The 13,539-nt window shown below is 44.8% G+C and overlaps 1 protein-coding gene across 2 annotated transcripts in view; it reads right to left on the bottom strand.

Annotated features, from left to right (window-relative positions):
* Window positions 1-13,539, bottom strand: part of LOC112223514 (zinc transporter ZIP11) — a 132,433-nt gene that overhangs the window by 15,408 nt on the left and 103,486 nt on the right. For both annotated transcript variants that reach the window (XM_024386569.1, XM_024386570.1), the window contains exon 7: window positions 8,645-8,714. In XM_024386569.1, the coding sequence (XP_024242337.1) occupies window positions 8,645-8,714 (70 nt within the window). The remainder of the gene's footprint in view (window positions 1-8,644; window positions 8,715-13,539) is intronic.

The raw sequence follows: 13,539 nt of genomic DNA, 5'->3' as shown, positions 1-13,539 counted from the left end.
TGAAGTCCACGGACCTCAGCGACACGGTGAAGTCCACGGACCTCAGCGACACGGTGAAGTCCACGGACCTCAGCGACACGGTGAAGTCCACGGACCTCAGACACGGTGAAGTCACGGACAGGACCTCAGCGACACGGAGAAGTCCACGGACCTCAGCGACACGGAGAACTCCACGGACCTCAGCGACACGGAGAACTCCACGGACCTCAGCGACACGGAGAACTCCACGGACATCAGCGACACGGTGAAGTCCACGAACCTCAGCGACACGTTGAAGTCCACGAACCTCAGCGACACGTTGAAGTCCACGAACCTCAGCGACACGTTGGTTATAAACAGCAGAACACTCAATATTGCAGAAATGTGAATGGCCCCAAAGAAAGGTATAAACTAAGGAGGAGGCTGCTGAGGAGGCTATTGGAGGAGCGTAAGGAAAGAGAAGACAGGAGTGTCAAACCATTTCTCACCTATCAGGACAGGCATGCTTCTCACACACACACACACACACACGCCATTGGATGGCTGTCTAAATGATCTCAGCCCAGTCTATAGAAGTGTTATGCCCAGCACTGGGAACTAACAGCATTGGTTGAGGGGCCTGTCAGGGGGAGACTGTACAGTACACTAAAAATCTACTGCCAGACACACAAGTCCTTCTTAAAAGAATGCCTGTTGAGTGACTGTGCAAATGTGTTATAAGCAGTGTGAATTACAGCGTATCAAACATCTGTCAGCTGCTTTAAGAGGGCCTGAGTGCCATAGTGGAACCTGACTTCATAAAGACACTATTCTTGTGCTGTGTGAGAGAAAGAGAGCCGAGTGGTTAGTGAAGGAGTGAAACACCATGCACACCAACACCCTATACCTCCCTCTCATTGACATCTCATTGACATCTGTAATAACGGCAGGATTTGGCTGCACTCCGGCCCTCATAGCCACCTGTGTGTGTGTGTGTGTTTGTTTGTGTGTGTGAAATGGCATAGGGGACGATTCAGTTCAATTGGACCCGGATGCAGCGAGTCACAATGGCTTTGATCTCTGCTCCAGGAAAACCGTCCAGCTAACAGGAAGAGCATGAGCTCAATGTTACAGAAATATCAAAAGGTTTTCACAGTAAGGCATGATTCTGTTTTGATTCCATATCTCATGCCAAATAGTATAGTACTTTTTCCATATTGGGTTCATTATGACAGCTATATTATGACTAGACTGTAGTCTGAAAACAGCCCATTTCTGCCCTGGCCAATCCAGGAGGCAGAGAGAGAGAGGCAGAGAGAGAGAGAGAGAGAGGCAGAGAGATAGAGGCAGAGAGAGAGAGAGGCAGAGAGATAGAGGCAGAGAGAGAGCAGAGCAGAGAGAGAGAGAGAGAGAGAGAGAGAGAGAGGCAGAGAGAGAGGCAGAGAGAGGAGAGAGAGAGGCAGAGAGAGAGAGAGAGCAGAGAGAGAGAGAGGCAGAGAGGCAGAGAGAGAGGCAGAGAGAGAGAGGCAGAGAGAGGAGAGAGAGAGAGAGAGGCAGAGAGAGAGAGAGAGAGAGGCAGAGAGAGAGAGGCAGAGGCAGAGAGAGAGGCAGAGAGAGAGAGAGAGGCAGAGAGAGCAGAGAGAGAGAGGCAGAGAGAGAGAGAGAGAGAGAGGCAGAGAGAGAGAGAGAGAGAGAGAGAGAGAGAGAGAGAGAGAGAGAGCAGAGAGAGAGAGAGAGAGAGAGAGAGAGAGAGAGAGAGAGAGAGAGAGGCAGAGAGAGGCAGAGAGAGAGAGAGAGGCAGAGAGAGAGGCAGAGAGAGGCAGAGAGAGAGGCAGAGAGAGAGAGGCAGAGAGAGAGAGAGAGGAGAGAGAGAGAGAGAGAGAGAGAGAGAGGCAGAGAGAGAGAGAGCAGAGAGAGAGAGAGAGGCAGAGAGAGAGAGAGAGAGAGCAGGAGAGAGAGAGAGAGGAGAGCAGAGAGAGAGGCAGAGAGAGAGAGAGGAGAGAGGCAGAGAGAGAGAGAGAGGCAGAGAGAGAGAGAGAGGCAGAGAGAGAGAGAGAGGCAGAGAGAGAGAGAGAGAGGCAGAGAGAGAGAGAGGCAGAGAGAGAGAGAGAGAGGCAGAGAGAGAGAGAGAGGCAGAGAGAGAGAGAGAGCAGAGAGAGAGAGAGAGAGAGAGGAGAGAGAGAGGAGAGGCAGAGAGAGAGAGGCAGAGAGAGAGGCAGAGGAGAGAGAGATGGGGGTAGAGGCAGAGAGAGACGGAGAGAGAGAGTGGTGCTAAACCCACCGAGCTCAGAGGGCTCTCTGCTGGGGAGGGCCGGACCTCTGCAGACCCCAGAGGACTGAGCCAACAGCACAGGAATGCTGTGGTTTGGACTACTATGTGTGTGTGTGAGTGTGTCAGGGTCCTGTTAGGAAAATGTGGCACCGGACATTTGACCAGCAGCATTTTAATTTACCGGAAGTTTAAACAAATTTACCGGACCCATATGCATTGGGGTGCGTAACCTGATTATGGCATCCAGACACAGTGCTCAGACCGACATAAGATGAATTACCACAATCTAAATGTAATTTAACAGAGCGTGCAAGTCAAGGATGCAGTGGTATACGTCCTTTTTACCGAATTCTGATGCTCACTATGAAGATGTTAGAATAACTGTCCACATTGACTTTTCCTCAGCCGACGAGACGAGCAACAAACAGAAAAATCTACGATCCCCCATAAGTAGAAAAGTTGACCTCTTCTATTGGTCAGCTTGTCGTTCTGGGCTGGTTTCCCGATAGCGAATGAACATAGGCTTACGAGTGTTTTAACGATGCATCTTTCCTATAACGGCCGAAGACGTAACATGCATTTCCCAAAACACAACGCAGAGAGAACGTTTGCTAAGTGCTTCGTTGGAGCATGTGTCAATACTGTACTGGTTGTATGAATCGAAAGAAAGGGAGCGCTGCTCTCGGATCAGCTTTCTCTCCTCAAATCTTTGGCCGGCATAAGATTGAGCATTTTAAAGTGCGATGTTAATTATGAGGATTTTTGGAAACAGCTCAGAGATTTAACGATGCTCCTACGAAAGGTTCTAACGATGAACTTAGCCTTAAGACGACTTTGGGAAACCGGGCCCTGTGCAAGAAATAGACTCTGAGACAGTTGTGGAACGATAGAAACAACCAGTACATCAAACTAACTTCAAAAATAATTGAGGCTGAGGCAATACATCCGAAACATTTAGCAAAAAATGTTGATAAACAAATATTTCTTCACATTATAGCTATGCAGCAATGCACGCACGGCAGGAGGCTACACGCAACAGTTCGTTCCATAATGTGATTAGCGGAAAACACCATTGTCAAATAACTGCCCCTGCAAGCGGTTTCATGTGACAGTTGAAAATATCTGTTTGATATGTTGAAAGATGGGAAATCTGAAGACGCAACAGCATGGGTTGCTAATATGACCAAAATGGTGCCTTTGGCTACTGGACAATGAAAGACAGAAAGCGGATTTAAAACCAATAGAACATGATAGAAATAGGCTACTTATTTCAATGGCACAAGTCTTTATGAAATAATTGCCTCCACGCTACTTTGAAACAAGGTAAGACATGCATGGTAATATGAAGTTTAAACGTTCAGGTTTCGAACAATTAAGTATATGTTTGCAAAATGCTTATTGCCTTCAGCTCACATTGCAAAGTGGTGATTGACGCGCGAAAGCCTGCCTATCGCTGCTTCAATTACCAGTTGAAAAATAAAAATAGCATTTATTTTTAAATCATGGCCATCAAAACCTATTTTAACACGTAACTGAGTTTATAATGGTTGCACAATAATTGGGCTTATAAAAGAATGTCTCACTCCAGCAGGAACAGGAACATGCAACACCTCTCAAGCTTTGGCTCAAACTAATTTCTGTATCTGTATTCGTTGCACATGTAATAAATAAGATACATTACGACAAAATAAAATACACAAGCACCAATTTAGCTCCTTCTAAATTATGCAAATTTACCTATAGACCAGGGATCGACTAGGTTCAGTATCAGAACAATTTTTTATTGAGCGGATGGTCGGGGTGCCGGAACATAATTACAAATAATTTGTAGACTGCAAATTGATTGCAAGAAGACCAAACAGATATATTGTTTCACCAAAATATAATAATTTCAAACCTTGCTTAGATTCTCTATTATGCGTGGGAATAGTTGAGAACATTTTTCCTAAATTAAAATCACTTGGAACAGATTCTTGGTGTTTTTACAGTCTTATGTCCAACAATGAAAATTCAACAACAACAAAAAACTTAGGGGGCCAAATAAAAAACCCTGCAGGCCACATTCGGCCCGCGGGCCGCAAGTTGGGGAACCCTGCTATCGACCATGTGTCAAACTCATTCCAAGATGGGCAGAGTGTCTGCGGGTTTTCGCTCCTCCCTTGTACTTGATTGATGAAATAAGGTCACTAATTAGTGAAGAACTCACCGTGCCTAGTTGTCTAGGGCTTAATTGAAAGGAAAAAACAAAAACCCACAGACACTAGGCCCTCCATGGAATGAGTTTGACACCCGATAAACATGACAGCTCAAATGCATATACATCAATTAATAGGCTGAAAAGCATTATTTCGAAATTATAATTTATTGGCTTTTCATTTTGGTGATCTTCCAAAATCCGGCTAACAGAAACCCTATTGGACTGACTGGGTCTGCTGCAGTGACAAAGACTTTCTTGATTTTCCTGTCCGGGTTGGCGCCCCCCCTTAGGTTCGTGCCATGGGGGAGATCTTCGTGGGCTATACTCGGCCTTGTCTCAGGATAGTAAGTTGGTGGTTGAAGATATCCCTCTAGTGGTGTGGGGGCTGTGCTTTGGAAAAGTGGGTGGGGTTATAACCTGCCTGTTTGGCCCTCTCCGGGGGTATTGTGTCTCCCGACCCCTCTTGTCTCAGCCTCCAGTATTTATGCTGCAATATTTTGTGTCGGGGGGCTAGGGTCAGTCTGTTATATCTGGAGTATTTCTCCAATCTTATCCGGTGTCCTGTGTGAATTTCAGTATGCTCTCTCTAATTCTCTCTCTCTCAGAGCCCTAGGACCATGCCTCAGGACTACTGGCCTGATGACTCCTTGCTGTCCCCAGTCCACCTGGTCATGCTGCTGCTCCAGTTTCAACTGTTCTGCCTGCACCTATGGAACTCTGACCTGTTCACCGGACATGCTACCTTGTCCCAGACCTGCTGTTTTCAACTCTCTTGAGACAGCAGGAGTCGTAGAGATACTCTGAATGATCGGCTATGAAAAACCAACTGACATTTACTCCTGAGGTGCTGACCTGTTGCACCCGCTACAACCACTGTGATTATTATTATTTATGAACATTTGAACATCTTGGCCATGTTCTGTCTCCACCCGGCACAGACAAGAGAGGAATGGCCACCCCTCATAGCCTGGTTCCTCTCTAGGTTTCTTCCTAGGGAGTTTTTCCTAGCCACATTTGATTGATTGACTCTCTTCCTATTCACACTAATGACTACAATACACTCTAAGAGGCTGTGCACAAGAGGCCACTTTACACTCAATTTGCAGACAATTCACACAAATAGGCATGCTGTAATCCTACATTTAGACTTTCATTGACTGTCCCCCAAAACATCTTGGGTTAAGATAGGTAGAAACGAATTGTAATACCACTGATTATGTGAAAGAATGTAGCCTCAAAGAATAAAAAAAGCAAATACATTTGGGATTGTTTTCCTCAGCTTTAAATCACTACATTACCTGACCACCACCCTTTTCCTCTGGCTGACAGCTCACACACACACACACACACACACACACACACACACACACACACACACACACGTTATACTGCAGCTGGAGAAAGGCAAAGCCACTGGGATGGACCTGCTCACGGCGTCCACTCTACCTCCTGTGAAGAGGGTCTGCTAGAACACATCAAGGAGAAAGAGGTCAGGGCTGAGCCAAGCATAAACCGAGGAGCTGCACCTGAAGGAGAGCTAACACAGCTACCAGAGGACAAGAGAGGTTTTCACTAGGAGAGACAGGGAGCGAGCGAGAGAAAGAGCGTGAGAGAAAAGGCGAGCGAGCGGACCAGCGGCTAGTCCGCATCTGGAGGGCGATCTCCACACATTCCTCTGGAATCCCGCTCCCCTCCTTCCCGCCTCTCAATCGAACCATTAACAGACACACACAAATGCATGCCCAGGCATGCGCACACAGACCCAGACACACAAACATGGAGACACACACACACACACACACACACAAGCAGGTGAAACATGCACAGACACCAACAAACAGATGGACAGATGTATGCATGCGCGGACAGACAAATAGATATGCTCACTCCAGTTGCGGTCAATGCCCTTCAATTTTCTTTTCTTCATGAGCACGGCCTTATTTCTATTACAGCATATTGGATGACTGTCATTCACATTCCATTCACCCAGTTCAATCTAACAGCGATAGGTTTAGGCTATTACATGATACTCTAATGTTCCCTATACCCATCATGAGGTTGCTACAACCTAGCCTATTAATGAAAGTTTACAACGTAGGTGCACACAGGTCAAGAGACCAATTCGATGTGACACACAGTGACATGGACAGACAGTGACATTCAATACCGCCTTGCACACTCTTGCCTGCATCTAGCTATCTCGGGTGTAATCATTAGTCCAACAGTTGCAAAAGAGAGTTTCTATTGGACAAATTCCGTTTAAAAAATATATTTCAACAGAATCGAATGAATTCACCCCTGATCACATGTAAACACAGTTCACTTTCATAGCAGCCACATTGTATTCCTTCTCACATCTACACACTCTCCTCTTCTCACCTTTTCCCTTCACCAGTGGACTTCAATGCACAACACATCAACTATATGTGACCAGGTGAAAAAAACTTTCCAAACCATAACTGCTACACACAGCCTACATCATTGTCACTATATTAACTAAAGTAACGTCCTAGTCAACATAGCTAATAGAACTAATGCCTTAGTAAACCCACTACAATCACACAGTAAAGTTAGTGTACAATCAGTAAGCATTACACCGACGGGCCCAGTTGGCAATAAATTTGTCAAATCAAAGCTTATCTTGACTTGGAAGAGTTCCAGTGTTGTAGAAAGAGGAGGAAGGGAAGCGCTACTAAGGTACACAATACTACATTTTGGTAGATGGGTGCCCTTTGGTAAAAGGGGTGAATTGGTCGTCAAAAAGAAAGGAGGACCAAGGCACTCTTCATATAATTAATTAAAATGCCTTTATTTGTATGGCATGTTCAATAGAAAAAAGGTTTTAAAAATCCGATGCATGGCCTTCGTCAGGGAGTGCAAAGAAATAATACAATGTCCTCTTTTGACAATGTCCTCTTTCTTTTCAAAAGAGAACATTGTATAATTTCTTTGTACTCCCTGACGAAGGCGATGCAGACGAAACGCGTCGGATTTTTAAAACCTTGTTTCTATTGAACATGCCATACAAATAAAGGCGTTTTAATTAAGTATATGAAGAGTGCCTTGGTCCTCCTTTCTTTTTGAGTTCCAGTGTTGTGTTGGATAGTGATAGCCAGCTAGGCAACATAGCATCATTCTGTTTGAGCAGGGTGTTTGAGTGGCTAAACTAGCTAGCTGCATTTGCTAGCTAAGTAAGTGAAACGAAAAAAATAAATAAATAAATTCGGTCTCTTGCTTCTCCTTCATTTTGGAAGAAATTAATTTGTTCAAAACTGCTTCTCTCTTCTCAAAACTACTCTCCACATTTGATGCACTGCAGTGCTAGCTAGCTGTAGCTTATGCTTTCAGTATTAGATTAATTCTCTGATCCTTTGATTGGGTGGACAACATGTCAGTTCATGCTGCAAGAGCTCTGATAGGCTGGAGGACATCCTCCGGAAGTTGTCATAATTACTGTGTAAGTCTATGGAAGGGGTGAGAACCATGAGCCTCCTTGGTTTTGTATTGAAGTCAATGTACCCAGAGGAGGACAGAAGCTAGCTGTTGTCCAGCTACACCATGGTGCTACTCTACAGAGTGCCATTAAGGCTACAGTAGACCTTACCTGCAAAATAATGTGTTTTAATCAATTATTTGGTGACGTGATTATATTTAGTATAGTTTAATCTAAAAATGATAACTTTTTAAATTGTTCTCCCTTCCTCCTCTGAGGAGCCTCCACTGTCATCCTCGGAGGCTCATGCATTATTTATAAATTAAATATGGAGTACCAGTGGTGTCCACCAGGTGGTAGCAGCACACAGCAGAGAGCCGGGGCCCAGACAAAGCAGAGCAGCAAGGCACAAATACGGGCTGTTTTGTCCTCCTCATCCCCACAGAGTAAACAGTGCTTTCTCAACAGGAGGAACAAGTGATGCTCCTGTCTACTGATCACATGGTATGTGAGGGAGGATTATGATGACACACACACAGATAAACGCACGCACACATCAAATCCCAGGCTCTTATGACCGAGACCTAAAGCAAGGGCATCTGATCGTGGTCGAACCATTAACCAGATGCGTCTAAATCCTAAAGGAGCTGTGGCCATAAACATAGGTCACATTAACCAAAAGTGTAGACTCGGGCCTGGGTGATATGGTGACAAAGGTGATATCTACACAGTGTTGGAACACAGGTATGGAAGGCAGTTGTGGTATAAGTCTCTGTTTTCTTACCTGGCACTCTCAAATGTGGCAGATGAGGTCTTTCCTATGGCTCCAAACCCTACACCCACAGCCAGGCCCTCTGCAAGAGAACACACACAGCCATGGAGGTTAAAATATGTGTGTGTGTTTGTGTATGTGAGAGAGAGAGAGACAGAGAGAGACAGAGAGAGCGACAGAGAAAGAGAGCGACAGAGAGAGAGAGAGAAAACGGTAGAAAGAGAGCAGTAGAGAGACATAGATAGGTAGAGAGAGAAAGAGAGAGGGAGACAGAGAGACAGAGAGAGAAAACGGTAGAAAGAGAGCAGTAGAGAGACATAGATAGGTAGAGAGAGAAAGAGAGAGGGAGACAGAGAGACAGAGAGAGAGAAAACGGTAGAAAGAGAGCAGTAGAGAGACATAGATAGGTAGAGAGAGAGCGACAGAGAGAGAGGGAGACAGAGAGAGAGCGCGACAGAGAGAGAGGGAGAAAACGGTAGAAAGAGAGCAGTAGAGAGACATAGATAGGTAGAGAGAGAAAGAGAGAGGGAGACAGAGACAGAGAGGGAGAAAACAGTAGAAAGAGAGCAGTAGAGAGACATAGATAGGTAGAGAGAGAGCGACAGAGAGAGAGGGAGACAGAGAGACAGAGAGGGAGAAAACGGTAGAAAGAGAGCAGTAGAGAGACATAGATAGGTAGAGAGAGTGCTCACTGCCCACAAAATGAGGTGGAAACTGAGCTGCACTTCCTAACCTCCTGCCCAATGTATGACCATATTAGAGAGACATATTTCCCTCAGATTACACAGATCCAAAGAATTCGAAAACAAATCCAATTTTGAAAAACTCCCATATCTATTGGGTGAAATACCACAGTGTGCCATCACAGCAGCAAGATTTGTGACCTGTTGCCACGAGAAAAGGGCAACCAGTGAAGAACAAACACCATTGTAAATACAACCCATATTTATGCTTATTTATTTTATCTTGTGTCCTTTAACCATTTGTACATTGTTAAAACACTGTGTGTGTGTGTATATATATATATATATATATATATATATATAATATGACATTTGTAATGTCTTTACTGTTTTGAAACTTCTGTATGTGTAATGTTTACTGTTAATTTTTGTTGTTTTTCACTTTATATATTCACTTTGTATGTTGTCTACCTCACTTGCTTTGGCAATGTTAACACATGTTTCCCATGCCAATAAAGCCCTTGAATTGAATTGAATTGAGAGAGAAAGACAGAGGGAGAGAGGGACAGAGAGCGACAGAGAGACAGAGAGGGAGAAAACGGTAGAAAGAGAGCGGTAGAGACAGATAGGTAGAGAGAGAGAGAGAAAGACAGAGGGAGAGAGCGACAGAGAGGGAGAAAATGGTAGAAAGAGAGCAGTAGAGAGACTTAGATAGGTAGAGAGAGAGAGCGACAGAGAGCGACAGAGAGCGACAGAGAGCGACAGAGAGCGACAGAGAGCGACAGAGAGCGACAGAGAGCGACAGAGAGCGACAGAGAGCGACAGAGAGAGACAGAGAGGGAGAGAGAGAGAGGGAGAGAGAGGGAGACAGAGGGAGAAAACGGTAGAAAGAGAGCAGTAGAGAGACATAGATAGGTAGAGAGAGAGAAAGACAGAGCGAGACCCGAGGGAGACAGAGAGGGAGAAAGCAGTAGAGACACAGATGGGTAGAGAGAGAGAAAGAGAGGGAGATTGAAAGAGCATGGACATGTGAGAATAGGTAGGGAACGGTTATAAAGAGCTGGTGAGTCAGAATTTACAGTCAGAGTTTTGAGAGCTGCTTGGCTGCTTGGCTCATCAACCAGAATGAATAAGAGTCCACATCTATATTGAGTGTACTATTGAGAGTAAGAAGAGGAGGAAGGCAGAAAGAGAGAGACAGCTCTCCGTCCTCTCTGTCTACTTTAGGAAAGACGAGTAACACCCACAGCAGGACAGACAGGATCCATGCCTCCAGGCTATTCACAATAAAGTGTGCTAAAATATAATAGATTTATCAATGAATGACTATGATTTCCTAGTCTATCAAATCTAATTCTCTCACTATGAGCGGCTGGGTGCGTGCTGGGTGTGCGATATAGTCTTGCACGAGCACCCACTCTCTCTCTCTCACTTACACTGGTGTGAGCATGAAAGCACGCACACACTTGTACCAGCAACCAACTCCCTCTAATTGGACACAGCAGCTTCCAGCTGGGCATCTCTCTCCTTCTTTTCCCTCTCCCCTCTCTTCTTCCTCACTTCCTTCCCCCTTTCATTTTTAACACTTGGATACAAATACAGCTGAAAAGGCCACAGGTTAGACTGACAGCCGTACACAAACACAGGTAATGATACTCCTAAAGGTCTGTGTGTGTGTGTGTGTGCGTGTGTGTAAAGCCTGGCTGAAAAACACACACAGAGCTCCATACTTCACTCCCTGCACTGACTGGTAGCCTACACCATCAGTGGCAAATGCCGTAGGCTTGCACTCTCTCGCAGAAAAACATGAAGCCTGCAGGAGTACTGTATTAATACCACCTATAGGTCCTAGTAGACTATAGTATTGTATATGGAATTAAGAATATATAATATATGGATGAGTAATTTCAGAGCGGCATAGACTAAGATACAGAAGAACAGAACACAGTATATACAAATGAGATGAGAATGCAAAATATGTTTAAAAAAAAATAATAATAAAGTAAAGTGACCAGTGTTCCATTTATAAAAGTGGCCAGTTATTTCAAGTCTGTGTGTATAGGGCAGCAGCCTCTAATGTGATAGGGATGGCTATTTAACAGTCTGATGGCCTTGAGATAGAAGCTGCTTTTCAGTTTCTTGGTCCCAGCTTTGATGCACCTGTACTGACCTTGCCTTCTGGATGATTTGGGGTGAACAGGCAGTAGCTCGGCTCGTTGTTGTCCTTCATTATCTTTTTGGCCTTCCTGTGACATCTGGTGCTGTAGGTGTCCTGGAAGGCAGGTAGTTTGCCCTAGGTGATGTGTTGGGCAGACCGCACCACCCTCTGGAGAGCCCTGCGGTTTCGGGCGGTGCAGTAGTCATTCCAGGCGGTGATGCAGCCCGAAAAGGATGCTCTCAATTGTGCATCTGTAAAAGTTAGTGAGAGTTCTAGGTGCCAAGCCACATTTCTTCAGCCTCCTGAGGTTGTTGCACCTTCTTCACCACACTGTCTGTGTGGGTGGACCATTTCTGTTTGTCAGTGATGTGTACGCCGAGGAACTTGAAGCTTTCCACCTTCTCCACTGCAGTCCTGTCGATGTGGATAGGGGCGTGCTCGCTCTGCTATCTCCTGAAGTCCACGATCATCTCCTTAGATTTGTTGACGTTGAGTGAGAGGTTATTTTCCTGGCACCACACTCCCAGACCCCACACCTCCTCCCGGTATCGTCATTTTCGGTCAAGCCTACTACTGTTGTATTGTCAGTTAACTTGCTTATAGAGTTGGAGGCGTGCTTTGCTACACAGTTATGGGATGAACAGGGAGTACAGGAGGGGGTTGAGCATGCACCCTTGTGTTGTTTCCTACCTGGACTGCGCATGCTCTGAGGATGCGGCTGGGAATGCAGTCTGGACCAGCAGCATTGCGAGGGTTAACATACTTAAATGTCTTACTCACGTCGGCCACGGAGAAGGAGAACCCAGTCTTTGGTAGAGGGTCACGTCGGTGGCACTGCGTTATCCTCAAAGCAGCCATTAGCCGTGGTACATTGGCCGTATACCACAAACCACCCTACTTTCGGCAAATCTGACCACGACCCCGGTGGTCAGATTTGCTTAAGTATAGCATAGTTACAGTGCATTCAGAAAGTATTCAGACCCCTTGACATTTTCCACATTTTGTTACGTGTCGTGTCTTTGGCATCATTCAAGTGAAGACTTTTTTATCAAATCAATTCTCTAATTATTATTATGTGATTAAACTAATCATGTGAATGTTGGGGCACCAAGGAAAATCTTCAGATTACAAAGTTATACTTTTCCTAATATCTGATAAATTAGTCTTCTAATGAATCAATTATTCTTTACCTCACATTAGTCTCATTCCAAACGTTGTAAATTGTTGGTTATCTGCACAAACCCAGCCTTTACTATGAATCATCCATACACCAATTGGCTTAATCATTTATTTACTAACTAACTAAATAACCACAGAAATGCATAAACAAACAGTAGATATGGTTACAAGGAAATGATAGGGGAGGTTCCCTAGTGGGCTAAGCTGATATGACGGCTTAGTGGACAAAGGAAAGTGGGTGTGGACTGATTTGGGCAGGAAAGATAAAAGGAATCCCTACACAGTTGATAATCATATTAATTGAAATGCTAATCCTTTGCACATGAACACTCACTCATTCGGAACAAATTGCAATCAATAAATATTTTCGCTCAGTGTGTCGTCTTTGTCTCTGTTGGAATCGTCCGTCTTTCGGTTGGAAAGTTCATCCACGCATCACTCTCTCTGCTTCCTTGAAGTCTTTCGTGGTTAGAATGGATACTTCAGAGTACCATTCAGAAATGTTGTTATAGAATAGATGTTTTGGCAGTTGTCGGTCTTCGCATCCAATGGAACATCATTTCTAGCTGCAGACTAGTAGTTAGTATCTAAGATTTGCATTTATTCTGTCGGGATCGATAGTCTCAGCGTTTAACCATTTCCAACAGTGTAGCCAATGCTCCATGTGGTTTGGTTAGGAATTCAACAACCATTACAACCTTAGCTTATACTGAGGTTTTTGTGGTCTCTACTCAAACCTTTGCCCCCTTGGTGATCGAGATACGCATGGTCTGAAGAGGATTTTTTCAGATGTTTTTTTTTATTCCTAACAGTAGAAAAGGGCTGTCCCATGAGCCAGATCATGTCGGTGCTCATGGTAGACGGGCCAACGACTGAGTTAAACTTTA

The sequence above is a fragment of the Oncorhynchus tshawytscha genome, linkage group LG24, assembly GCF_018296145.1.
Source record: "Oncorhynchus tshawytscha isolate Ot180627B linkage group LG24, Otsh_v2.0, whole genome shotgun sequence".
In the NCBI taxonomy this organism is placed as follows: domain Eukaryota; kingdom Metazoa; phylum Chordata; class Actinopteri; order Salmoniformes; family Salmonidae; genus Oncorhynchus; species Oncorhynchus tshawytscha.
Note: the sequence above shows the minus strand (reverse complement) of the source record. Positions and strands in the feature narration are given on the sequence as shown.